This window comes from Dermochelys coriacea, chromosome 14, assembly GCF_009764565.3.
Source record: "Dermochelys coriacea isolate rDerCor1 chromosome 14, rDerCor1.pri.v4, whole genome shotgun sequence".
NCBI lineage: Eukaryota > Metazoa > Chordata > Testudines > Dermochelyidae > Dermochelys > Dermochelys coriacea.
Genome location: NC_050081.1, coordinates 18,661,992 through 18,688,563, shown reverse-complemented (window position 1 = coordinate 18,688,563; position 26,572 = coordinate 18,661,992). Strand labels below are relative to the sequence as shown.

The window sequence follows — 26,572 nt, the reverse complement described above, 5'->3', positions numbered from 1 at the left end:
GGGCCACTCTCGTGCAGTGCGGGACTCTTCTTCAGAGGTTCAGCGTGTTGCCTTCACAGGACTGGGGAGATGCCTGCTGGGGCTGTTGCACATGGCCATGCAGCATGCCATACTGCTGGGCCAGCTAAATGCATTATGATTTCCTCAAGTCCTTCCTCGGGGGCTGCTACCATCCAGTCTCCTCCGCCTCATACACTGGAGGGTTCTGAGGATGCTAAACTGGAGCCTTCTACCTAATTCAGCCCAGAGCCATGCAGCATGTGATCGCTGGAACCTCCCCTGCTTTCCAGGGGACAGTGCTCTAAATATCAAGTCCGGAAGGTCCAGCTCCCAGTCTATTTCTAGGGAGTCAGCACCTCCTATGCCGTTCGCTAACATGAGTGTAAGCCATGAAGCACAGCAAGGCATGTGCTGGTGTCCTATGCACACAGCAAGCAGCAGACACTGTCACAAGTAGCTCTGCACTCTGCTGTGTGCTCCTGTGCTTACCATGGCTGTGCTCTAACGAGGCAGCTTGGGATACTCCTGAACCAATGAAGTTGGCTCTGCCAGGCCACTACTACAGGAGCATTTGCAGCTGGGGAGCAATGAAGCACTTCCCCTCCCAAGAGAGATGCTGAGGTGGAATTTGTGAGCTCCAGAGTTAACCCTTTACCTGCTGGCCTCCAGAGCTGTCTGTATGCTAGGGTGAAAAGCAGAACATTGCCACTTCAGTGGTGAGACCTAGGACACAGGGTGGCACTGGAGATGTGCTTTGTCTTGGGTGGATGAGAGAGCACCACAGGGGTTTCAGTGAAAGCACCTCCCAGGTATAGGGGCGGGGTAGACACCTGCTTTACCTCTCCTGTAAGGTGCTACCACTAAGACTCAGTAAACAGGCACTGATTTGAGCACGTAGGGGTCTGATCCTGTGAGGTACTGAGCATCCTCCATGCCCATCGAAGCCCGGGATGGTTGAGGGGGCACAGCACCTTGCAGCTTCAGAACCTGCATCTTCACGCCCCAGTCCTGTTGCCCAGCAGCAGCAAGAGATGTGCCGCTGCACCTACCCTGTGTAAGGCTGGTGCATTAGGTTCCCAGGGAAGTGTTTCCTCAAGGAGAAAGCGGATGAGACTGGCAGGGGTGAGGGATGTCCTCCATTGAGCACTCACTCCCTGCTGGTGCTGCAGCGCAGAGATAAACAGGAAGCTTATAACAACTCATTTGTCATCACAGTGAGCAGAGCTGACAGCAGGGACTGGGACCAGCCCAGGGTTCCCACTTGGGTTGGGTAAGACACAGGACTGAGCATGAGGAAACAAAATGATCCATTGTTCCCCCAGGGGGTGGGGGCCGAGGGGCAGATGATATAGGGGTACCAGAAACAATGGTGATGGGCATGACTATAAGAATGTAGCTAGATAACTCTGCACTTACATGCCTGGGCCATTCCCCCCGCTCCCCATCTGCTTCCACCCTTGCTCATGGATTTCTTAGATATACAAGTACAAAGCATTATTATTAGCAGAACAGCATCTGCATCAAACGACAGGGCTGGTTCTATAAACAACCTGGGATGACAACGCGCTGTTAATTAAGTTCTAGAAGAAAGAGCAGCACCATGGCAGCTTTAATAGGATTGTAGCTAAGAGTTTTCCCCTCTCTTCAGTGTTGGATTGTCCTCCCTTCTTCTGGGTTGCACAGCACCAAAAGCAAGAAAATCTATCCACGATGGGAACCTTTAGGGGCACAAAGAAACACCCCTTCCACCTGGTTTGTACGTGTGCATGCATTGTATGTTGACTGTCATAAATATATAGGCACAATAGGCCTGTCCTACATAGCCCTTACTCAGGTGAGTCTGAGCTTTGCATCGGTGGGGTTTACTTACGTGAGTAATGACAAGATTGGGGCCAGCTGTCAAATGTGGATGTCTCTATCAGGGCATGCAAAGGGCGCTAAAAGAATCGGCACTCAGGAGCATTTTAGCCATATACAAGCCTCGCGGAGCACCCAGTAACGAACCTAAGTTCTCTTATGCAGAGAAATGTCCTAACAAAGACCAGCCATGCTATATGCTGTTGCTAACTCTGTTCTGAGACAGGGGAAGTGCTGGCTTGCTCAGCATTGACAACAATAATCCAGAAACCACCTGTTCTGCATGTGCACAGTCATACCTCATCTGGGAGTATTTGTACTAAGACGTAACTGACCGCCTTTGTCTGGCCCGTCATGGTAACACACCACTTTGAGCAGGCATCCCTTTGTTTCCTGATGCTGTAGCACTAACTGGACCCACTATGACTTGTGGTTAAAAATAATGAAAGGCTGAAGCACTATGAGGAAGCTCTTTATGCTACTACTTATGCTTTGTGACAGGTTTCAGAGTAGCCGCCGTGCTAGTCTGTATTCGCAAAAAGAAAAGGAGTACTTGTGGCACCTTAGAGACTAACAAATTTATTTGAGCACAAGCTTTCGTGAGCTACAGCTCACTTCATCGGATGCATCAGATGAAGTGAGCTGTAGCTCACGAAAGCTTGTGCTCAAATAAATTTGTTAGTCTCTAAGGTGCCACAAGTACTCCTTTTCTTCTTATGCTTTGTGTTACAGTAGTGTCTGGAGGTCTCGGCCGAGAACGGGGCTCTGGTGTGCTAGGCACGGTACAAACACACGAGACAGTCCCTGTCCTGCAAATCTTGCATCCTAAATAGAGAAGGCAGACAAAGGGTGGGAGGGGAAATGGGCTGAGAGAGTTCAATTGACTAACCCAAGGTCACCAAGCAGGTCCATGGCAGAGAGCCCAGATCAGCTGATTCCCATTCTAGTGCCATGCAGCCTCTTTGTAACTAATTTGCTTCCATGATTCCCTTTTGCTGTTCTCCACGACTGCTGATTCTCCTCCTCAGTAGATAGGGACAGAGTGAAGGGAATTCAGAGTAGAATGACAATAATAATTAAGGAGACTGGTGAGGAGCTATTGAGAAAACTAAGGGCCTGGTACTACATCCACTAAAAACAAATTGAAGTTTTTCCTGTTGACATCAGTAGGGACAAGAATGGATCCTAAATATGTGCTGCTTGGTCAGATAGGGGCTTGTGTGTGTGCAGTTTTCACACCAGTCTAATGACATGGATAGAAAAACCAGTTCAGTTAAAGCTCCAGATAGACACTGATCCTGGGATAAAGGTGCTTACACATGCAGGATTTGTATTGTATTGTATTGTACTGATATACAAAGGGTTGGACTGGTTTAAGCAACGTAGTGAAACCATTGCCAGGCCTGTGTGTAAACAAGGTTGAAGAGAAATGTGGTAAACCATTTCAGAAGTGTGTGTGAGGTGCCATGCTTGGAGTAGAATTTTGGTTGGTACAGAAAGGCCTACCTAGGAATTACGGGATGAAAGTTAGCGTGGGAAAGTCCAGGCTGGCTATCAGAGAAACGCTCCTAATGGAGAGGTCTGTTTGACTTTTTAATTGAATTTATAATTTATAAAGTTTATAATTCCCGAGGGAATTGGGGCAAGCTGCAGTGCTGATGCCATTCAAACTCTGATGGGACAGAGCGCTGAAGAATCTTACTGTAGAGCCAGTCATGCTGGATTGAAATGGTCCAGGAAGCCCATTTTGAGCTCTGGGGTGACTTCCCACACTTCATTGCATGTATTTGTTCACCAAAAAAAATTACAAGATTTTTTTTAAATGTGCGTTTTTCCCGTCGCCCATTTAGTGCCGTTGGATGAGGACTGATTGTTGTTTGCTGAGTGCATTTCCTGTGTGTCTTTATGCAAATCGCCTGCTGCTGTTTTTAGTTGTCCATAAATTAAGCTGCTAGTGGTTAGGGAAACACAGGTCGTGGTGAAGTAGTGCCAAATCACTCCGAAAATGTCCTGAGTTTGTGGGGGCAGACTAGCTTCAAGCTGCTTTGCAGTGGTTGTGCTGGGGAGTGGGAGATGTGGCTCCTGATTCTCCATTCATTCTGATCTCCATCCATCCACTGATAGAAGATTTTAAGGGTACATCTACACTGCAGTAAAACCCCCGTGGCACAGAGTCTTTTAGCCCAGGTCAGCTGGCTCAGGCTGCGGGGCTAAAAATAGCAGTGTAAGCGTTCAGGCTTGGGCTGGAGCCCGGACTCAGGGTCCCAAAGCCCAGGCTCCAACCCAAGCTTCAATGTCTACACTGCCAATTTTAGCCCCTCGAACCCAAGCTCCAAGAGCCTGAGTCAGCCGGCCCGTGGCCATGCCATGGATCTTTCACTGCATTGTAATCATACCCTAAGCCACTGCCCCCCTCCCTGTGTTCTCAGCCTGGTGTAAGCGAGAGCAGTCTGAGGGAGCTGCAAGAGGGAGTGGCGTAGAGCAGTTCCACTGGGGTTATTAGCCAAGCAGTCCGTGCTGCTTTATGCTGCTGGAATGGCTTAAAGCGGGCCTCGTGGAACAGTGAATTGGGAGCTTGGTACATACATTTTTATGTGGCAGGAGGCTACGTGGAAGAGAGGTGTCCAAACTTGGAGCTCAGTGGAAGGCAACCCAATCTTGGGGTGCAAAGGCCCCTTCAGACCAGCTGATCTATTCAATCTCTGGTTAATCAGCTGCTGGCTGCAGTTAGTATTTGGCTGAAGGTGGCAGATGAATTTCTAATGTAGGGTGAGGAGTTAGCTATTGATGGTCTCTTCTCTAGGTTCAGGACCTCCCTCCCATAAGTAGTGGGACAACACTCAAGTCTTCACTGCAGGAGGGGAGCTGTTAGCTGCCCATCAACCAGAAATACGCTGGAAGAAATAGGCAGCTCCGAGGGAATGTGGCATGGGAATTAGTCTGCTCTCTCCCTCAGCCAGGGCAGCAGATCTCTAGCTGTGGCCCAAAGAGCAGGCCTCCCTGCCTTCTGTAGGTCTGAGCATCACTGTCTCCAGGGTGACCTTTGTAGCTGCGACACTTTTGTGTTTGTCTAACAATGTCTATGTATAAAGGCAAATCAGTAGCTGCTGGGCTTGATCCTGCCACATTCTAGGTGTCTCCTGAGTGCTCTGAACTCCTGATGATGTCAGCACATCGCACGACCAAGCTTGTGTCTTTTGTGAGCAGAGGATGATGGGAGCATTTTTCTCCTGTGCTCCCTGAGTGTGTGTCTGGCCCTGGGCCTGCCTGTCAGCAGTGACTGATGGAGCATAGTTAGAGGTCGCTGGCCTAGTGGCGCTGTGGGTCTCCCTGCTGCCAATGAGCCGCGCTGGAAGGAAGGGTGCTGCTGCAGTGGCAATGCTGGGTGAAGGGAAGTGAGTCGCGCCCTCTTGGCAGAGCAGCTGACACCTCCCAAGGATGCAGAGTCGGCTTTGCATATCAACCGATGGCAAAATCCAGAATGATTCCTTCTGTCTGTCGGTCCGTCCTGTGCCTGCTGGTGGACGCGAGCTAGGCTGGAGGTGTCAGTCTGCGGGAGCTGTTCTTTCCCCTTCTTAGCCAGGGGTCAGGCAGCCAGGCCAAGCTCGCTGCACAGGAATGTGTTGCTTTTCTTAAGAGACACAGAGCTGAACTAGCTGAGCCCTCGCCCCAGCTGCTTTTCCCAAACTCGCTGTAGTTTCACCTGAAAGGGTTGAGCAATGCAGCAGGTATGTCCAGAACTGCCTGTGTGATTTGTTGGGCTCCTAGTCATGAGAGGGAATTGGGTTGTAAATTGGCTCTCCCTCTGGTACTTTAACCCGGGGGAGTGTCTGTGAGAGAGCGAAGGTTAGACTGGCCCAGGACTTGCAGAGTCTGAAGTGCCCCAATACGCTGCTTGCCCTACTCATGTTTTAAGACCAGACTTGAATTTTACGGAGCAGGCTGTGGGAACGAGCTGAGCTGTCAGAGCGGATGCATTTCCCAAACAGATGCTCCCTGTGCTGCAGCAGGAGGGAGAGATCATAGATGGCAAATGGAAACCTGATGCTTCTCCAAAAGATACGAATGATGCAGCTTATTGAATTCAGGGAAACAGTCAGAATTGCTCCCTGTTTCTTGCCAATCAAAACAAATTCACACCTGCAAAAGTACTTGATTCCAAAAGTTCCCCTCACTATCTGAAGTACTGAGATAGCCCCTCACAGTCTTTAGTGTGTTTACCTTCACAACATCCCTGTGAGGCAGAGCAGTGCTATCATCCCCACTTTACGGATGGGGGAACTGTGAGGCTCAGAGACGCTAAGTGACTTGTCCATGTTCACACAGGAATTCTGTGATAGAGCAAGAACTTGAACCCAGGTCTTTCAAGTCTAAGGCCAGAGCCCTAATCACTGGACCATCCTCCTCTCTCTCTTCAGTTTCCCCCCACTCAATGCTCCCATTCAACACTGCGTTCTCCTGACTCTTAGAGCCATTGATAATGGAGTCTCTTTACCACAGCATATGGGGGGCAAAAAACTTACGGCCAAAACTCTGGCCAAAAAGATGACTGGTGAGTAACCAGCTGGGGAGTTTTTCATGCGGTCCAGAGTGAAATGTCACCATTTTTTGTTTTAAATCTGTTCTCAAACAGGAACAGCAGCTAATTAGTGCAAGTCTCTGTTCTCTGCATTGCTCCTGTTGCTGGGGCTGTCCCGCAGTGGCAGGACCGGGTCTTGTTTGCTCTGAATCCTTGGAATTTGGATGGGTTCATTCACCCCCAGAAAGTGTGAGGTTTCCCTTTTGTGGGATTAAGCCGCTAAGTAAATGTCTGCTTGCAGCCCTGTTCAGAAATGAATGGGGTCTTTGCACAGGTCCAGGCATATGCTAAGTAAGGGTTTAAATAGGGAGTTCAACCAGTGCCAAAACCTGACAACTGGAAGAAAAAAATTGCATTTTATGTAGGAGGAGGGACTCGGGGCTCTGCCACAATTGAATGTAGCAAATATTAATATCTAATTCCGGTATAACGTTTATTGCTAACTCTTATATAGTTCTCTTCACCAATGGATGTCTATAAGCGCTTTACCCTGGAAGATGTGTATTATTGCCAGGACTGGTTCTAGGCACCAGCAAAGCAAGCACGTGCTTGGGGTGGCACAATGCCAGGGGTGGTGGCATTCCGGCATTCCCTGACTCTCTCTGGGGCCTTGGGTCGGTGTCTAAAGTTAGGCACTTAGGGATGTAGTAGGATACCTAAATAAGTGGCCAATTTTCAGCTCCCATTAACAGGATAGAGAGGTGAAGTGTCTTTTCTAAGGTCTCAGTGCAGGCGAGTGGCAGCTGATTCATTGATTCATAGATTCCAAGACCAAAAGGAACTATTGCGATCATTTAGACGGACCTCCTGCATATCACAAGCTTCCAGGAATTAATTCCTGTTTGAACTAGATCAGATCTTTTAGAAAAACATCCACTCTTGATGTAAAGATTTCCAGTGATGGAGACTCCACCACAAACAACCCTTGGTGGCTACTGGGGAGGGACACAAAGGGGGCACTAGCCAAAGGGGGGCATGTGGCCTCACCATGTGACGCCCACACATGACTCCTCCCAGCCCAGGGCCCCCACGCTCTCCCCATCCTGTCTCTTCCCTATCCCACGTTACCTGACGGGGGGGAGGCTCTGTCCCTCTGCACCACGCCGGGCAGCGTCCCCTCCCAGGCAGCGTGGGAGAGTACAACAGCCGGGCAACATGGCCAGAAGAGGAGAGGCTCTGGCCCTGCCTCTTCCCTTCCGACTCTGGCCCTGCCAGCTGCTGGCCCCTTGCCACTCCTCCCTTGCCCCCCCCCAGCATTTGGAGAGAGTCATGTGACCCTCTGGGCCTGTCCCACCCGTTGCCCTTGAATGGTTCCAATGGCTAATTACCCTCACTGTTTAAAAATTTGAATTGCACTGGCTAGAATCTGATTTGCGGACCGGAGTCCTTTCCTGTTCAGTGGCTCACACTGCCTCCTATTTACTTTAATGGAGCTTCACTATGGTCTGAATTTGCTCCGTTTTCTGCTCCTGATCTGAGAGTTGCAATACAAACGGCTGGAGTTTCCAAGGTGCAGAACACCTGCAGCACCCATTGAAGCCAGTAGCAGTTATGGGTGATTGGCACCACTGCAAATTGGGCCATTTTTATTTACCAAATATAAAATACAAACAGTTTGGTGTCTGAGCCCTATTGCTGTGTGGTAAACCAGGGATCAATGTGATGTGCACCTATATGGATTGTAAACGCTCTTCACTCTGTACTGTGTCCAAAATAGCATATCAGTTGCAGAGTTAAAACTAGAACCCAGCAGTCCTGTCTCCTAGCCTGGTACCCGTCCAGTGGGCCATATGGCCACCCATTCCAAGATAAGCAGCAGTGGACCCTGGTGCAGCCTTCGGATGGGATTGCCCCAAGGAAAACCTGGGCTCCTGTGGAAAGTGCTAGTGGCATTAGTGATTTATTACTATAGATACCACAGAGTCTCCTCTGGGAGCCGGTACTGAACCAGTGCCCCAGCAGAATTTCTGGCACCCTGGGCTGCAGCTGGGCCTGATTCTCCACTGCCTTGTACCAAGGGGATATAAAATGCTGCCATTGGTGTGCATGGAGAATTTTGATCTGGTCTAGTTTTACACTCACACGTGTAAGTGGCTGTGCAAGGAAGGGGAGAATCAGGCCCAGTGTTTTGGAGGAGATGCAACACTGACGACGTGTCTCCTTGTGCTTAGTGCAAATCTGTGACGCTTCTCATAAGAACACAAGGGGTTGCCCAGAATTATTCTTAGCCCCAAAGTTTTTAGAGAGAGGCAGGATGATCTTGTGAATTATGACCCTGGACCAGGGTGCAGGAGTCCTGGGTTCAATTCCTGGCTCTGCTATAGATGTCCTGTGTGACCTTGGGCAAGTCACTTAATCTCTGTGTTGCTCACCAGCAACTGGGGATAAGAATCCTTCCTGCCGCTAACCTGTTGTTGTTCTGGGCAGTAAGCCCTTTGGGATAGGGACTGTCTCTTCCTATCTCCATTTATAGAAACTAGTATAATTGGGCCTCAACCTCAGCAGCCTGTAGGTGCTACTTCAGCACAAATGTGAGAGGTGATCATGTTGCTGTACAAGCGATTCCTCTGTGCCAGTGATACTCCGACTGAGGCTTCGGAGCCTCAAGTGAGTCTTTAATGGGTCGCTGGAGCCTCTTTGCACTGCGTGATATTAAAACACAGTGTGACTTAATTATTAACCATTCAGGATGCTTTTACTATGTTATTAACCAACTGTAGTTGATAAAATAATAATACTTGGTCAGTCATTTTGTGTGAGAATAATATATGTGGGGATATATGTAATCTAAATATTTCCCTGTCATACTGTTTAAATATGACTAGATGGTACTGTAGTAAATGAAACAATGAATTCACACGACTGTGGCTCTTTTGGATAATGTTGATTGCTAATTTGGCTCCTGAACCACTGATGTCTTGAGTATCACTGCTCTATGCAAACAGTCTACAAATAACTTTGTCGAAATGTACTGTTCTAAATGCCCAGCGTGTCTCTTTGGTAGAGTCAGGGGATGTCTCTTTACAGTCTTTGTGCTCGGGGGCTCATTCTCCCCACCCTTCGATCTTTTTTTCGGGTGGGCTCTTCGTGTTGCCTCTGCAGCTGAAACAGTAAGTCCAATCGAAAGAGCGTGTAAGAGTTCCATGATACGTGAGCTACCAGCCCCACGGTATGTGAGTTACCAGCCATGATGCAGTGTTTATAGATACGCTACAGCAGTGGCTCTCAAAGCCAGTCCACTGCTTGTTCAGGGAAAGGCCCTGGTGCGCCGGACCGGTTTGTTTACCTGCCGCGTCCACAGGTTCGGCCGATTTATGGCTGCGGGAAGGGCGGCCCGCAAGTCCCTTGGCCCGCGCCACTTCCCGCAGTCCCCATTGGCCTGGAGCGGCGAACCGCGATCAGCCGAACCTGTGGACGCGGCAGGTAAACAAACCGGTCCGGTGCGCCAGGGGCTTTCCCTGAACAAGTGGCGGACCGGCCTTGAGAACCACTGCGCTACAGTGCTTGACTGGTTGAGGGGAGAAACTTTTTCTGCAGTTTTCTGCCACTCACAAACAAGGCTAACATCACAAATCCGAGTCTGTGTGGAATAGTGAGGAGAGTAGTAGTACGCATGGCTCGTGTGGCGCCTCATGGTCTCGGACACCATCCGATGGTCAAGGGACATCTACATCGAACATATCACCGGCCACCAACAGTACCAGGAGGTATGAGCCGGTATGCCATCGTGCATCAACTATGGGAAAGGGACTGAGAGACTTTTTCCATTGGACCATACGAACTGGAACCATAAACTCACTGAAGATTAAATCCCACCAAATGAGGGTAAATCCATCCTCATCATCGTATCCACTCATTATACTCCACAATGAACATAGCCATTATATGGACAACATACCCCCATTTCTCAATGTCTGTACTTTGACCATTAAACTTTTACCCCCAATCAGGGAGATTGCAGATTACATATTCCTTATGCCACCCGTTGCTAAACCGAATTTCGTGCCCCTTGATAATCTGTACTTTTATTCCCTGATAACCAGAAACTTCTATGCTTAAACTCTGTACTGTTTTCTTTTTACTTCAACATCATCTTAATAAAATTATTAAATCTGTAAAAAAGAAGTAAGACTTCAGTTTCAAACATAACAGGCTGGCCAAGCATGTTATGTTCTCCCTCCAGCAGCTCACTCACGTAAAGGATAAGTACTTGCTACTGCTAGCAGTTCATGGAGTTACTCCTTTAGTTCAAGGGATAGAAGTCCATGCTGTTTGGGTAAAGTTTCTGGTTCAGTCCCTGCTTGTGACCCAGAGTAGGGACATTTCACGAGCATCCAGGAAATGGTTGTAATCCTGAGTGTGTGTAATTGTTTTAATAATAGTTTAAGTGTAGAGTAGCCACCATTTATAAAGACAACACACATCTGAGAGACCTCACTGATTTCCTGTTCTAAGCACAGATGGAAAGTGCAGCACCTCAGACACCGCTGCGTGCTAACTCTTAGCACATGATGGCTTTTCAGTGGCAGCCATTTTATATTGATAGCTCTTGTTCAAAGGCCCCGATCCTGCTCTCTTTAAGACATTGACTTCAGCATGAGCGTGACTGAGCCCTACATCAGCAAGGCCTTGTCACGGTTTAGGTCAGCCTGCTGGCTTGCATGACCCAGTCCTAGCCCTTTAACCAAATGAAAACCTGGAGTGACCTTAAAAAATGATGGGCCCAACTGCTACTGGGCAAAGCCCTGTTTGGCATCTAGCATAGGATTTTCACTATTAAGGAGCTTAAAACACTAATGCTCATTGATTGGGTTTAGAGCTTTATTAAGTCATAAAAAGTGGTGTAATCCAGCAGCAGCATAAACAGATTGAGGCTGGATTTCCGGCCTCGGTTTCAACGCAGTGACGGCACTTTCTCAGCAATTGTTATTTGCGGCGATCAGTAAAGTGAGGGGCTGGAATCAATCCTGTCCAGCCTGTTTTACAGCCCCTTTTCAGAGGGATACATGCAAACTTCAGCAACATTGCCAGAGTTGTTGGCGGCCCAGGGAAGAGAAGAGAAGGGAAGGCAGCCATCGGGATGAGCGGGGTTAACGTTGTAATCGGCAGGGACCTACCACCGGACAAGGGAAATAAGACGGCTCAAGCCAATTCTTAGGGGAGAAGGAAAGCGGAATGTGAGTTATAGAGCCTGCCACGGACAACGGAAACCAACAGAACAGGCACAAAATGCGACTTGAAGTCCAGGGGTTTAGGCACCAATCGGGTTTGGGTTGCAGGGCCTTTGGCTGGTTTTCCTGCAGAAGAGTATTTCATACACAGCTATGATCCCAGAGAGCATAGCAGCAGCTCCTTTGGTCTAGTTATCAGACATCTGTCTAAGGGTTTGATCTTGAAGAGAGGACTGCTGATGCTGATAACACTTCTGATCTGTGCGTTCTCCCTACCCAGTTTCAAAGCTGTAGGGACGCACAGTTTGATCTTTCTTCACCTCTTCAATGCCCTATGATCCTGGTCCTGCAATGTACTAAGTGTCTTCTGGGATAGCTTTTTAAAAAAAATCCCTGAGGATCAAAGAATCTAAGCAACAGTATTTGAGTCAAGACAACCAGGTCTCAGAACAAGGGAGCCATCTTGGCTTTAGTCTGAGGAAGACAATGGACTTGGAGAATAGATGGAGTGCCCTTAAATTAATTTGCTGAGCCAACCAGCCTCAGCACGTCTCCATTTCCGTGGTCTGTGAGATCTGCTGCAGAGATGGCGGACAGGTAGTCAGCACCCACGGTGCAGTGACCACTCCCGAAAAGCGCTGGGCACCAAAGCCTGGTTCCATTCAACCCAGGACCTGGCTGGTTCAAGGATAGCATCCGGGCTCGGGCTGCCTAAGTGCACCAGTGCAATGACAGCAGTGGCGCCAGGCATTCCAGCCTGCCCATTTTACATTGTGATAATCTTCAGGAATCCCGCCTTCCTGCTTGCACTGGGGGAAGTGGAGGCTGGGGAGGCACTTCTAATGCAAATATTTGAGGATGTTGGCTAGGTAATGTTGGGGGTGGGGTGGGAAGGAGGCTGCTTTTGGGTTTGTTTACTGTAGCAGACTGCTGTGTGGTTGAAATAATCCAAGGGGCGCTCCCAGGGGCTGCCTGGCTTTGTATTCCATCCCACTAAAAAGTCCCCACTTGCTGCCGTCTCTTTAACTATGAAAAGAGCTTCTGTTCGCACAGCAGGCCCCAAGTCCCTATGACACTAGGCACCCAGAGGTGAAGTGCCAGCCTCACCCCAAGGATGTTAACAACTTCCTGCTGCTGGCACAGCTGGGAGGGGACCATAGGTCCTGCTGGCACCTCGGGTTGGGAATGCAGGGGCAGGGCAAGCAGGCACTTTGCCCAAACTGAAGCAATGATGCTGCATTAGGAGGTAGCATCGCAGCACACAGCCCTCTGGGGGTGGTTTTGAATGTGGAGTCAGGATGGGTGGGTCTGCCCTAATGCTCTGTGTATGATTGTCAGTGCTTTTTAATGCTGGTGGAGCCACAGTGTGATGGAAACCCCCCATCCTACCCTCGGTGAATATGCAACCACGTAAAATGGGGCTTGCTCCAGTGCAGTTTACCCTGGTGAGTTTCTGGGGTAAGTTGCACTGTGCAGTGTGTCTTCACTAGAGGTTTGTACCCAGGCAGCTCCATGGATGTCTAGACAGGGCCTGACTCGATCTCTGCTGCTGATGCTCTTTCTCAGTGAAAATCCCTGCTAAGACGCTGCCATTCCTGATAGCCGTCTAGTCCAATCTCTAAAGCTGGCAAGCACCCTTCAAGGGAAGTGGTCCCTATCACTCCATTGAGGGCATGCACAGTATACACAGTACAGATACGCTCTCACAAGCAGACACAGGCCCAGCCAGTTAACGAATGCATCCGATGAAGTGAACTGTAGCTCATGAAAGCTGATGCTCTAAAAAATTTGTTAGTCTATCAGGTGCCACAAGTACTCCTTTTCTTTTTGTGAATACAGACTAACGCGGCTGCTACTCTGAAATCTCTCAGAACTGTGGATCCAAATATCCGGGCCTTTTCGGGTATGTCTGCACTGCAATTAAACACCGTGGCTAGCCCATGTAAGCAGGCTTGGATTGCGGGGCTGTAAAACTTGCAACGTAGATGTCCAGGCTTGGGATGGAGCCTGGATTCTGCAAGGGAAAAAGGTCACAGAGCCCAGCCTGAGCCTGGATGTTTACACTGCAGTTTTACAGCCCTGCGAGTCCCAGTCGGTTGGCCCAGTCAGCCCTGAGTATTTCATTGCAGTGTAGACGTACCCTTTGTCTTCGCAAGCCTTAACTCTCCAGGGGCAAAGTTGTTTCCAGCAGGACTACTGAAATTGCCCTGCAATGCAGCAGCCTCCATGCCACAGGCAGGGCACTTCCCACTCCAAACGGGTGCGGTGAAGGGTAGGGAGAGCATGGGGTGGTCCATCTCATTGCAGGGCATCCTAGGAGGATGGGTGGGCATATATAAGATTCTGGTAAAGAGGGTTATATGCCCTTTCAAAAGTGGCCGTGGGAGGAGGGGTGGAATTCTGTTGACTGTGGGGATGGTGGCAGGGAGCAGTAGGACAGGAAAAGGAGAATGCTGGGGAGCGAGTCCCCTTTAAGAAGATGTGTTTGCAGACTGACTGCAGCTAATCAAGGGGGAGCTCACCATCAGTACAGAGCAAGGCAAGTGGAAGGAGTTACTTGATTAGGGGGAGGAGGAAATCATTGCAAGCTGACTGGAGGAGGAGAAGCAGCACCAGCAATAAAAGCAGCCAGGGTAAGTTGCTGTTTCCTTTCTTTGCTAAGGTTTCTGCTTGCATTGTATGCAGAGTTGAAGGCAGGATGGAAGAGGCTCCTGGTAGCCTGTGCAGTGAGCTGAATTCACAGCAGGCATCTCTGCCTAAAGCACAGGGAGGTATTTTAACAGTATCTTAAAAATTCTGAGGTCTGGAGTGGAATAGCGTGATAGCAAAGTATCTGAAAACCCATGGGAGTCCCCTGGTTAGTGTAATGGACCCAGGCAGATGAAGTCGGGGAACAGCGGCTCTCTGTGTTTTAAGGGTCTTGTACCGCGGGGGCTGCCAATACTAAAGTGTATAGAACTACTCCATCTCCAGGGCCTGAGACAAAACCCCCTCAGATCACATGCAAGGTTCAACTGGTAAACGCTCAACACAGGGACCTCTCCCTCCCGGTTGTCCTTCCCTTGTATTTATAATTAATTAGCTCAACAAGACGAGCTGTTGTTTCTTCTCCCTCCTCAGTTGGAGCCCTGCTTACATGCCCAGTATTGTTTGGGATGGAATGAATAGGAGGTTGTATTCCTAGCAGGAAGATGGGAAGGCCTTGTGCCGGCTAGCACAGGAGCTGCTGTTGGAATGAAGGGCGAAGCAACTGCTACAGGCAACCCAGATTGTAATGTGGGGGGAAGCAAAGCGGGATATGTGCTCTGCTGATCTCGGTGTGCTAGAGGTGTTCCATAGCCACTCCAGGACTAATTTGTTAGTCTTTAAGGTGCCACAAGTACTCCTTTTCTTTTCGCGAATACAGACAAACACAGCTACTACTCTGAAACCTGTCCAGGACTAACGTACCCCTTGTATAGATGAGTTCCCAGTCTGTAACCCTAGCAGCACTCTTAGTAGAAACCACTGTAGTCTAGGCCTCCCTGTCTTGTCTTCCTCCCACATCCTGCTGCTTTGACCTCTAATCCACAGGGAGGCTCCCTGGACATAACTCTCCTTATTACAGTCACAGAGGTTTTAAATACACCGCAACAGCTCGTTGGCTGCCCTTGAATGTCTGCCAACACTGACGCCTGTAGCTAGTTTTATTCACCCAAGTGGCCTTGTAGAAGTCATTGGGACTGCTCAGGTCCCTCAGATGCATACGTGCAGGATTGGGCTAGGTTGTGCAACCTGCTTTTTCTGTGCCTGTAGCAGCTCTGACTCTGAAGGTAACAGTGCCTGAAGCTGGGCAAAGAGAGATGGGGAGTTTCTTCCAATAACATTCATTTAACAATCTACTTACTCTTTTTTCAGCTAATTTAACTAGGGTCTACTTCCATTTTTAAAGGGGAAAATGGAACTAAAATTCCACAGTTAAAGCCATAACGCAGGCCAGCACTGGTTTGTGTCCTTTCTCTGTCCCTCCTCTGCTGACCTCTTACACCTGGGACAGGACTTCCGGGCAGAGGAGCTCTTCTCCCTGGGGGGAGGGTGACACGCTTTGTGTCATTCATTTATTTAAATAATTCCCCAATCACTCCACTCCTCTTTCTCAGTGGGCAGTAAAGAAGCTGGCAGTGCAGAGTGTCTTTCTGAATATAGGGTGTCTGGGAGAGATGTTTTTTTCCTCTGTATCGTGGTCCTTGCAGGGAGTTCATTGATCCCACCGGAGAGGATTTTAGGGTATGACCATGCCCCAGCCTAGCTGATGGCCCTGAATGAGGTTGTTATACAAGTAGGACTTAATTGCACTTCTCAGCTGCACCTGACTCCAGAACCATGTTCAGTGTGCTGAAAGCTGGGTATTCTGGGAAATCAATCCAGGGATGTCCAGGAGAGCTAAGCCATGTGCCATAACTTGGTTTTTTCTCTTGGAAACAGCCTTTGTGAGTGGGAAAGGGGAATAGGCTAAATGACAACACATCTTGTTTTCTGATGTCTCTAGAAATGTTGGCTTCCTGCACTTTTGTCTGTTACTTGAGCTGTACTCTCCTGTGGTTAGAGAAACCAGGGCATGTGGTTTCCTGTCCTCCTTGAGAGGACTGGTGTGTGAGTTAGAAAGATGTTGAGTCCAGCAAAGTGAGACTGAGTCTTAGTAGCTGGTGCACAGCAGGAGGGTAGATGGGCAAGACTTGCATGTCCTGTTGGAAGGCTCTCCTGCCTTCTCAAAGAGCCTAAGATTACAGCATTTCTCAAAGTGCAGAATACAACCAACTGGCTGGAGACCTCTCAATTGTTCTCCAGAATCTCAGCTCTAATTATTTTAAAACACCAGCTGGAGACTGTCAAGAAAATAATTCAGCAAGTGTAACTGAGGCAGAGACCTCTGCCTGAGTTTGCCGACAGCCTGAAACAGTAGCTTTCCAGTGTGAATGTCCCCATTCATTTCAGTGGGTGCTAACTGAGACCCCAATCATGATTCTTTGATCATGAACAGAAATTGTACAGGAATCCTAGGTGAGGTTCTCTAGCTTGTGTTAAGCAATAGGTCGGACTGTGGGATCAAAATGGCACCTTCTGGCCTTTAAAAGAGGAAATTATGAACTCTCAGCTATTTCTCTGCTCATCAAAGCATGGAAGAAAGGAAAGGAGGGGTCATATTATGAATTACGTCAGGGTTTCCCAAAGCATGGGTAGTGGGAAGGGAAGGCATGTATAAATTAAGATGTGTGGGCCTTTAACGCATAGCAGGATTGCAGGGGATCTGTGAGTGGCTTCAGTTTCCTGCAGGGGGACTCACTTTCCAAAGCTTGGGTAACACTGGGCTGCCGGAGTCCTCCGCAACACCTCTAGTCATGGTATTTCTTGTGGGTGGGTTGAAAGGAATATCTAGCACTTCTGGTTGGATCCCCAGCTTCCTGTCGGAACTAGTGGCTACTCCCATCCCCTGACCTACAAAGGCAAGGTTATTTTGTTTCCTCGCTTGTGTGTGTGTTTTTTGGTTTGTTTTTTAGTCTTTTCCTTCAGGCTCTCTTTTTTTCTGTGTGTTTCCTGTTTTTTTTTTCTTCTATTTTGCTCAGTCTTTTAGGTCATCTCTTGTGCAAGGGCCAAGCTCCTCCTTGCCATGTGCCCTACTGATATGCTTTTTATCCCAGAGATGGGACAATCCTGCCTGAGTCCCAGGGGATTGAGTACAGGAGCCATGGGACACTGCAGAGGGCAGCTGGCGCCCCACAGTGAGGAGTTCCCTAGCTGTAGAAGGCTGTGTGTCTGTAGCTAGCTGGGATGGTGAACAGCAGTTGTTGGGATTAGTGAGAGTTCCTTCCTGGGAAATGCCCACATGGGATGGTGTAGCGCTGAAAGGGTTAAACTCTCTTACTGTCACAGAGCCTCCCTCTGGGGAGAAGCAACAGGAGGAGAGTGGGAATTGGGAAGCAAATTGCAAAAATTCTGCTTCTCTTGCAAATGAATGAGTGAGAGATGAGCCTCAAGTGGCACTTCCTGGCGAGGGAATGGGCAGTGCGGATCAGGAGGGTTGGAGCCATTTAATCTAAGCTTCTACCCAACTCAGTAACTGAATGTCTACACTGCAATTAAACACCCACGGCTGGCCCTGACTCTGGCTTGGGCCATGTGACTGCAAAATTGTGGTGTAGATGTTTGGGCTCGGGCTGGAGCCTGGGCTCTGGGACCCTCCCTCCTCATGGGGTCCCAGGCCTTGGGCTCCAGCCTGAGCTTGAATGTCTACACCGCAAGCCCAAGTCAGCTGACCCAGGCCAGCTATGGGTGTTTAATTGCAGTGTAGACATATACTAAAGCAGTGGCTCTCGACCTTTTCAGACTACCGTACCCTTTTCAGGAGTCTGATTTGTCTTGCGTACCCCCAAGTTTCACCTCACTTAAAAATGACTTGCTTACAAAGTCAGACTCAAAAATACAAAAGTGTCACAGCCACACTATTACTGATAAATTGCTTATTTTCTCATTTTTACCATATAATTGTAAAGTAAATCAATTGGAATATAAATATTATACTTACATTTCAGTGTATAGTATATAAAGCAATATAAACAAGTCACTGTATGAAATTTTAGTTTGTACTGTCTTCGCTAATGCTTTTTATGAAGCGTGTTGTCAAACTAGGTCAATATATAAATGGGTTGCTGTATCCCCTGGAATACTTCTGCGTACCCACAGGGGTACGCTTACCCCTGGTTGAGAACCACTGTGCTAAAGGACCGGGGGGGCTCCCATTGTGTCTTTAAGCAGGATGTCATGTAGGTCGAGTTCAGTTCCCGTGCTCTTTCGAAGTGCCGCGTGTTGGATTGGCAGGTTGAACAACTCACTCCATAGCAGCATCTGCATCACCAATGTGCCTTCCCACCTGGGAATGAGAGAAGAGGGCTGTCTGCAGGTTCGCTTTTGGCCTGGTTTTTCTGCAGAGGCTACCAACAGGGCACCTCTTTCGGATGGGAGATCCCCCTTCTTCCCCCCCACTAGGATCTGGACAGAAACCATCACCTTGACCAATGTACGTACGGCAGCTGTCTGGTCATCTCACCAATAGACCCAGGAGGCAGAGATGAGATCCTTTTCCTGTTTCTGGCTTATGGCTGTTGTGGTGGCGATAAGAACCTCCAAAACTTGAAGCAAGAGTAACCGATGCCAACTCGGGCAGATGCCCTTGAAGAGAGTCTGAAACAGTAGCTTTTAGGCATGAACTTCCCCCGTTTATTCAGCTGCCCAGTCCTCTTTCATCTCTGTGTCAGATGGTCTAAAACTAAAGCACTGGAGCGTATTTCTTACCTACCTTTTGACTTCATTGCATTGCTTTTGGCTTGAGAGGTTCTGCAGACAAGACTCAGAGTGCTCCTAATTTAGGAGCAGCCGTCTGCATGGCTATCCCTCTTGAAGACTGTCCAATGGGGGCATGCTTAGCGTCTCTCATGTGCTGTCCCTGGCACCAGGAGCAGGCCCCGTGGCATTCGTTTCTCATGGGCTGTCTGTATTTTAGTGGGTGATTGTGGGGAGGAAAGGAAGAAATGCTGTGGAGGGTCAAGGGCTATGAAATAATTGCCTCACTGAGTTAAAAGTAGTCTGTGATGACCACAGAGTTCTCCTAATCCCCATAAATTCACACCATAGTACCTCTGGACATAAATTCTGGCTTGACCTTTTTCAAAGCAGCTTAAGAAAACATGGGGCCCAAATCCCATGGAAAGTCAATGGGAGTTAGGAACCTCCCTCCTTTGAGAGCTCCTGGCCCCTCTGCTCAGGAAATGCCTGGTCTGCAACAGCAAGCTTAGCCTAGGATTGAGCTGCAGGATGAAGGTCGGGGACCCAGCACCTGTGTGTGTTGTGCTTGGTCCATGCTGCCGAGTCTGCCTCTCACCAGTCGAATGCTCTAGATGCACACTCGGGTTCCAAAACACATCCCCACTGCACCCATCAGCAATGGTGTGATGGGATTGTGGCGCCCAATGGTTCAGAGGTTCGTTGGCATTGGTCTGGACTGCTCTCGTAGCCGTTCGTGTATACCTGACCCTGAGAAGCTGTTGCCTTTCATCCCCATAGCTGACGGATACTGTTGGTTCAGCACTGTGCATCCCACATGCGTGATATGACAAGCCCACTCGACAGACCTGGAAGTCTGTGTTTCCCTGTCACACCCATGCCTGAAACCCCAAATACAGGGAAAGATACATTTGTAACAGCTGGTAGCAACTCCCCCTTCCCCTTGTGGGGTCTGGAGCATCTTTCCTTCGCTGGAGTGCCTGTAGTTGAGAGGAATTACCAGGAGGTAACCAGGTGCTAAGTGCAATCAGAAGATTGAAGGCCAGCAATAGAAGGAAACTGTGGGGAGAGAAATGAACTCTATGGAGGGGAAATCCTGCCTGTGCAGATCTCCAAGAAGAGAGGAGAATCAAGTTGTCTTTCTGCAGCAGTTTTATATCCTCTTCAAGGTGTACAAACCTCTGTGCTAATCCAAGTGAAGATTCTGACCCAGTCTAGAGACTAGCACTCAGTACTAGGGGAAAGGACAGCAGCCTGGGGCAGGAGTGATTAACTGGGCTGCACAGATGCTGCAGAACAAGGCTCGAGGCCCACGAATGTCCCAGTGGAAGCTGCTGTTGCTCCTTTAGAGGTGAATGTTGGTGCTTCAGGCAGTTTAGCATCAGTGCTTCTCCTGGCTCCTCTGAAAGGGAGAGTTTGTTATGGGCCCACTCTTCTGCCTCTAGCCCCAGTAACCCTGGCAGTGGGGGCATTTTATAGCCAGATACGTGCATAGCATATGAAGGGTTAAACCATGGCAATACACTGGGATGATGCCGAATCATGTTTCATGGTTGGATGCTGCACTCTGATATAGCTGTCGTGTAGGACTTGAAACCAGTTTCTTTGGTAGGGCTTTAAGCAACATCCCTCAGTTTGGCTTCAGTCTTTAAGGGTACATCTACAGTGCAATTAGACACCAAATGCTGGCCCATGCCAGCTGATTCGGGATTGTAGGGCTTGGGTTAAGGGGCTGTTTCATTGCAGTGTAAATGTTCAGGCTTGGGCTGGGGCCCAGGCTTCTAGGACCCTGTGAGGTGGGAGGGTCCCAGAGCTCAGGCATCTACACTGCAATTAAATAGCCCCTTAGCTGATCCCAGGTCAGAGGGCACAGACCAGCTGTGGGTTTTTAATTGCAGTGTAGACATACCCTAACTCTACCATTCCTGATGAACACTTACCTTGCACAGAGTGCCTCTCAGACTTGTCATAAATAGAGGCAGCGTGATCTAGAGGGTGGAGTAGGGAGTTTCCAGCTTAAAGCCATCTAACCTCTGTGTTTTCATTTTCCTGTCTTCAAAATGGAGATAATTGTGTTTATCCCCCTTTTTGTAAGGCTCTGAAGAAAGTCGCCTGCAAACCATCACGGGGGCCACTGTATTATCAAGGCGGCAAAGGAGCCCTCAAGGAAAACAAAGCTGTTACAGAGAAGCTTAATTAATTCTTTGCATAGGCCTTCACTGCAGAGGATGTGAGGGAGATTCCCATACCTGAGCCATTGTTTTCAGGTGACAAATCTGAGGAACTGTCCGAGACTGAGGCGTCAATAGAGGAGGTTTTGGAACAAGTGGATAAATTAACCAGTACCAGGACCAGATGGTTTACATCCAAGAGTTCTGAAGGAACTCCAATATGAAACTGCTGAATTACTAACCGGGTAGGGTGACCGGATAGCAAGTGTGAAAAATTGGAACGGGGTGAGAGGTAATAGGCACCTATATAAGAAAAAGCCCCTAATATCGGGACTGTCCCTATAGATTCGGAACATCTGGTAATCCCATACCCGTGGTATGTGACCTATCACTGAAATCAACCTCTGTACCAAATGACTGGAGGGTAGCTAATGTAATGCCAATTTTTAATAAAGGTTCAAGAGGCGGTCCTGGCAATTACAGGGTGGTGCCTATTTTCAGTACCAGACAAATTGGTGAAAACTCTAGTAAAGAACAGAATTATCAGACACCTAGATGAACATAGTATGTTGGGGAAGAGTCAACACTGCTTTTGTAAAGGGAAACCGTGCCACACCAATCTATTAGAATTATTTTTTGGGGGGGGGGTCAACAAGCGACCAGGCAAGGGTGATCCAGTAGATATAGTGAACTTGGACTTTCAGAAAGCCTTTGACAGGGTCCCATACCAAAGGCTCTTAAGTAAAATAAGCAGTCATGGGGTAAGAGGAAAGGTCCTCTCATGTATCAGTACTTTCTTAAAAGATAGGAATAAATTATTAGTTTTCACAACGGAAAATGGTAAATGATGGGTCCCCTGAGAATCAGTACTCAAATTTATGCTGTTCAACATATTTATAAATGATCAGGGAGAAAGTGGTGAACAGTGAAGTGACGAAGTTTGCAGATGATACAAAACTGCTCAAGATAGTTGAGTCCAAAGCTGACTCAAGAGTTACAAGAGTTACAAAGGAATCTCGCAAAACTGGGGAATGGGCAAGAAAATGGAAGATGAAATTTGGTGTTGATAAATTCAAAGTAATGTACTTTGGCAAACATAATCCCAACTATACATGCAAAACAATGGGGTCTAAATTAGCTGTTGCCACTCAAGAAAGAGATCTTGGGGTCGTTATGGAAAGTTCCTTGAAACTATCTGCTCAATGTGCAGCCGCAGTCAAAAAAGCTAACAAAATGCGGGGAATCATTAGGAAAGGGATAGATAATAAGAGAGAAAATATAATAGTGCCACTATATAAGTCCATGGTATGCTCATATTGTGAATAGTGCATGCAGTTTTGGTCACCCTATCTCCAAAAAGATGTATTGGAATTGGAAAAAGTACAGAGAAGGGCAACAAAATGATAAGGGGTAGGGAACAGCTGCCATCTGAGAAGAGATTAAAAAGACCGGGGCTGTTTATCTTAGAAAAGAGAAGACTAAGCAGGAATATGACAGGGAAAGTAAGGAAGTGTTATTTACTCCTTCATGTAACAAGGAACCAGGAGTCACACGATGAAATTAATAGGCAGCAGGTTTAAAACAAACAAAAGGAAGTATTTCTTCACCCAACGCACAGTCAACCTGAATAACTCCTTGCTAAGAGATGTTGTGAAGGCTAAAAGCATAAGTGGGTTAAGAAAAGAATTACCCAAGTTTATGAAGGTTAGATCCATCAACAGCTAGAAGCTAAGAGGGTCGGGGCTGCAACCCCATACTCTGGGTGTCAGACTGCCAGAAGCGGGACTGGACAACAGGGATTGATCACTCGATAATTGCCCTGTTCTGTTCATTTCCTTTGAAGCATCTGGCATTGGCCACTGTTGGAAGACGGGATACTGGGCTAGAGGGATCATTGGTCTGACCGAGTGTGGCTGTTCTTACATTCTTATGATTGCTCTAAAAACTAGAAGCACTCTGACTCTAATGGGAATCCAATCAATATGCACAGTCTACAATTGCTCTCTTCCTGGCCTCCTAAACGTTCTAGGTTATCTCGTGAGCTGTGAATGGTGCATTGCCTGTCCATTTTTTTCTAGGCCCTCATTTCTCCTCAATTACTTGCTGACTTCCAGGGGTTCCTATGTCTTTGAATGAATGCACTCTGCTAACTAACTGTAGCTGCCTGTGCGTGGACCTGCTCTTAGCATCTCAGCCCCGCATGGGTAGCAGATGCGCTCTCTGTGCCTGAGGTGAGCTTTTCATGTTGATACACAAATGCCGAGTTTGGCTCGAGTCCAACGTGTGTGTGTGTGTGTGTGTGTGTGTGTGTGTGTGAGAACTGCTATCAGCCATCCCAGGGTCTCTGACAAACTGAACTCCTGCACAGCTGTACTGGATCTTGTTGCTGCATGTAGCACAGGACTTGGTTTATTTTGTTCTTGCTAATGCAGTGACATTCTGATGATCCCCTATCCATGTATCTCTGGAGAGTGCAAACAACATGCAAAGTAACATGCTATTTCGTCAGATAGGTGTCACCACAAAACACATGGGAGGGTTGCACCTGGTTATCCTCAACTAGAGGAAACAAGGCATCTGTAATGAGCTGGATACTATGTATCACTAGCCTTTCCAGAATGCAGTTGGAACTCCTTGGCTATGTGTCAAAGACCCTAGACTGAGATTTTCCTTTAGCGCAAAAGGGTAGGGGCTTTTGGGGCGCACAGGCATCTGAGATCTGTCTTAGCTGTTGCTATGAGTTCTCTAGGTGGGCAGCATAGTGACAACCATGGATTTCTTAGGCAACCACAGATTTGTATCAGTATTATGTAGCTTAGTACATGCCCGCTTCTAGCACTCAGAGCTTCTGGTTAGTGATGTTGATACAAGCATCATGGAAAGTTCTGCAGCTCTGGCACTATTACCGTGATCAAGAAGATAAGTTTTTAAGTACTAATAGGAAATCCTGGCAGCATGTATGTACAGCCAACCACTGCATCTGTTCAGATTTAATTCTGAGACTGTTTTATACGTTTGGCGAGAACACTCCCCCAGCCATAATGGAAAGGTCTGCCTGGAGAAAAGCAGGAGAGCCTATTGTTCCCAGAGCTGCTGCATCCAAATTACTCATGCTCCAGGATGTCAGAGGAATCCTGGATACAGATTGGCTGGTGAGAATAAGGCCAGGACACAACCAACCATGCCAAAGTGGGATGCTAGAGTGCACCTATTGACGCTGACTTTTTGTTTGTTAATTGCTGATTATTAAAGAAACCCTGTCAATTTAGAGTCACATCTTAAAAATTGTTCACCTATGTTTGCTACAAGTAACATCTACGGCTACTTGCAACATTGAGAGGTCAAATGAAAAAAATATTCTCAATTTCTTTGTTACAAAATCTCTCCTGTGCATTTGAGAGCACTGCGTGCAGAGTTGGTGTCACTGCTTTGCCCTGTAGGTCAGTAACCTTCCCCTAGTCAGGTTGAGCTTTCAGACCACAGCAGGAGGAGAGAGAAACATTTAAAATAAATTCTTTCTGATTTACATTTTCTTTTAGCCTGGACCAAGCAGTTATGGAATGAGCTGCTACCTAACTGCATTGCCATACACTAGCTGGCAGCAAGTCATTACAATTTGCACCAACAGGATGTTGCCTGCATTTCCTCTGATGTCGTAGGGCTTTTATCTGGTCTTCTGGGGCTGCTGAAACATGAGCACCTCGGCGGAGTCAAGTGTGGACTTGTGTGAGTTGGGTTGGAACATCCCAGCTCAGCGTGTCTAGTCCATTCCCTTGCACCATATGGGGGTTTGCCTTTCTGTTTGCCAAGCACAGACCTATGTAGCAATGCATGTTGCATTCTCTCACAGGACTGTAAGCATTGCTAGAAGTTGTGTGGGTTGGAGAACATGGAGCAGATACTGTAGGTGAATTTCCTTTGCTGCAAATGGAGAATAACTCTCTTCTCCAGATATTTTATTTCCCGGTTCTGACTCTTGGAGTACAAACAATGCGGCTTATTTAGCTGAGCACAGAAAGTACGCTCCAATTTCTTTGCTGCCAGCTTTCCGCTCCAGTGCTGCCTTGTTGCACCCCAATCCTCCCGCATGTACATGAGCAATCCCCACAAACCACCGCAGAATCGTACAGGTTTAGGGTTCAGTCCTATTGATCTCTCTTACCTAAGCTATGCCTAGAAGGGTGCTTTGTGTTACTGTTTCTGTGACTGCAACAGTTAAACCCTTACATAACCCAGTATTTCTCCTAGTGGTTACATTCTTTCCAAGTGGTATGTAGGATTTTTTCCCACTCTTGGCCTTGCCATTTTGAAAATGGCACTAATTCAGGATCCATGGAAAGACCTCTGGCTTGCTGGGTCTATAATTTTGCAAGGAGCAGTGTTGGGGCCAGCAGCCCATTATCAGCATGACATTTTGTGGCTTTGGTACAAAGCTATGCTTTGAAGGAATATGCCACTACTGTGCATTTAAAAATTGGTGTGTGTTCTCTACTGGATCTGTGTGTAACTCTGTTGTGGAGAGCCCGGGATTGTGTGTGTGAGTGGGTGGTTGTTTGTTTGTTTTTAAAATTCTAAGCGGTCTAAATGCATTTGTGCTGTCAATTTGTATTCTGCAATGTAGGATTGAGTATGTGAAATAGTATGTGTGCTACTTGGGCGAAGTGAATGCTTCCTAGTGCCAGATCCATGTGAGTCCTGACTGTCTGGCTTACAAGAGGTTACAAGCTCTTGCAGGTCACTGGCAGAGAGGGGATGGTGAATGTGAAAGTGACTATGTTTGGATGTAGGCTTCTTTAATTCAGCTAAACTTACACACCCACACTCACTCACAATCACACACACATGTTTTTGGACTTAAGGGGGGGGGAAAGCACCTAGCACATCATAAAAGGCCAAAAATAACAGCGGAGTGAGGCAAACAAGCCAGGAGAGGGTCTGATGTCATCCTCGCTAGGCCTAGCAATAGTGAGGGAGGAATGTGTTGAGAGCCTAGGAGACTTCCCAGAAGACATTGATTACCCCAGAATAGAAAACAAAGCTCTGGCCCTAGGCCAGGGGTTCTCGCAACAAATTTTTTTTTGGTGGCCTCAGAGTGCGGCCACCAAATCTTGCTGGTGGCCCCTCCGACCATTTTCCCTAAAATACTTTAGGAAAAACGAATAAATATGCACATACATATGTCCAAATCATTGTAGTTTATCTACATAGGGGTTGTTGGTGGTTTTTTTTTTTTTTTTTTTTGCAGACTCAATAATAAAAATTAATGTACAGTTGTCTCTATTCTTCACTGGACCTAAACAGAACAAAAACACAAATAATGTGCTTTGAGCATTCTTGTCTTTTTTTTCTTGTTTTGTTTGCTTTTTTTGGTTGCCTTTTTTTTTGTTTTGTTTAAAGACTTGCTAGCTACTAAGTGTACTGTGAAAAGTGATATTAACAAACATACAAATATCATTTTCACAGCAGACTTACTCATC

General features: G+C 47.7%; 1 protein-coding gene across 8 annotated transcripts in view; it reads left to right on the top strand.

Annotated features, from left to right (window-relative positions):
* Window positions 1–26,572, top strand: part of SEPTIN9 (septin 9) — a 254,811-nt gene that overhangs the window by 191,882 nt on the left and 36,357 nt on the right. Inside the window, exon 1 of one of the 8 annotated variants that reach the window (XM_038371514.2) lies at window positions 14,114–14,240. The exons of 6 other annotated variants lie outside the window; for them this stretch is intronic. Coding sequence is in view for 1 of the 2 variants with exons in the window: in XM_043497404.1 (XP_043353339.1) it covers window positions 14,306–14,378 (73 nt within the window). In the remaining variant the exon portion in view is untranslated. One more of the 8 variants, XM_043497404.1, reaches the window with a different exon arrangement.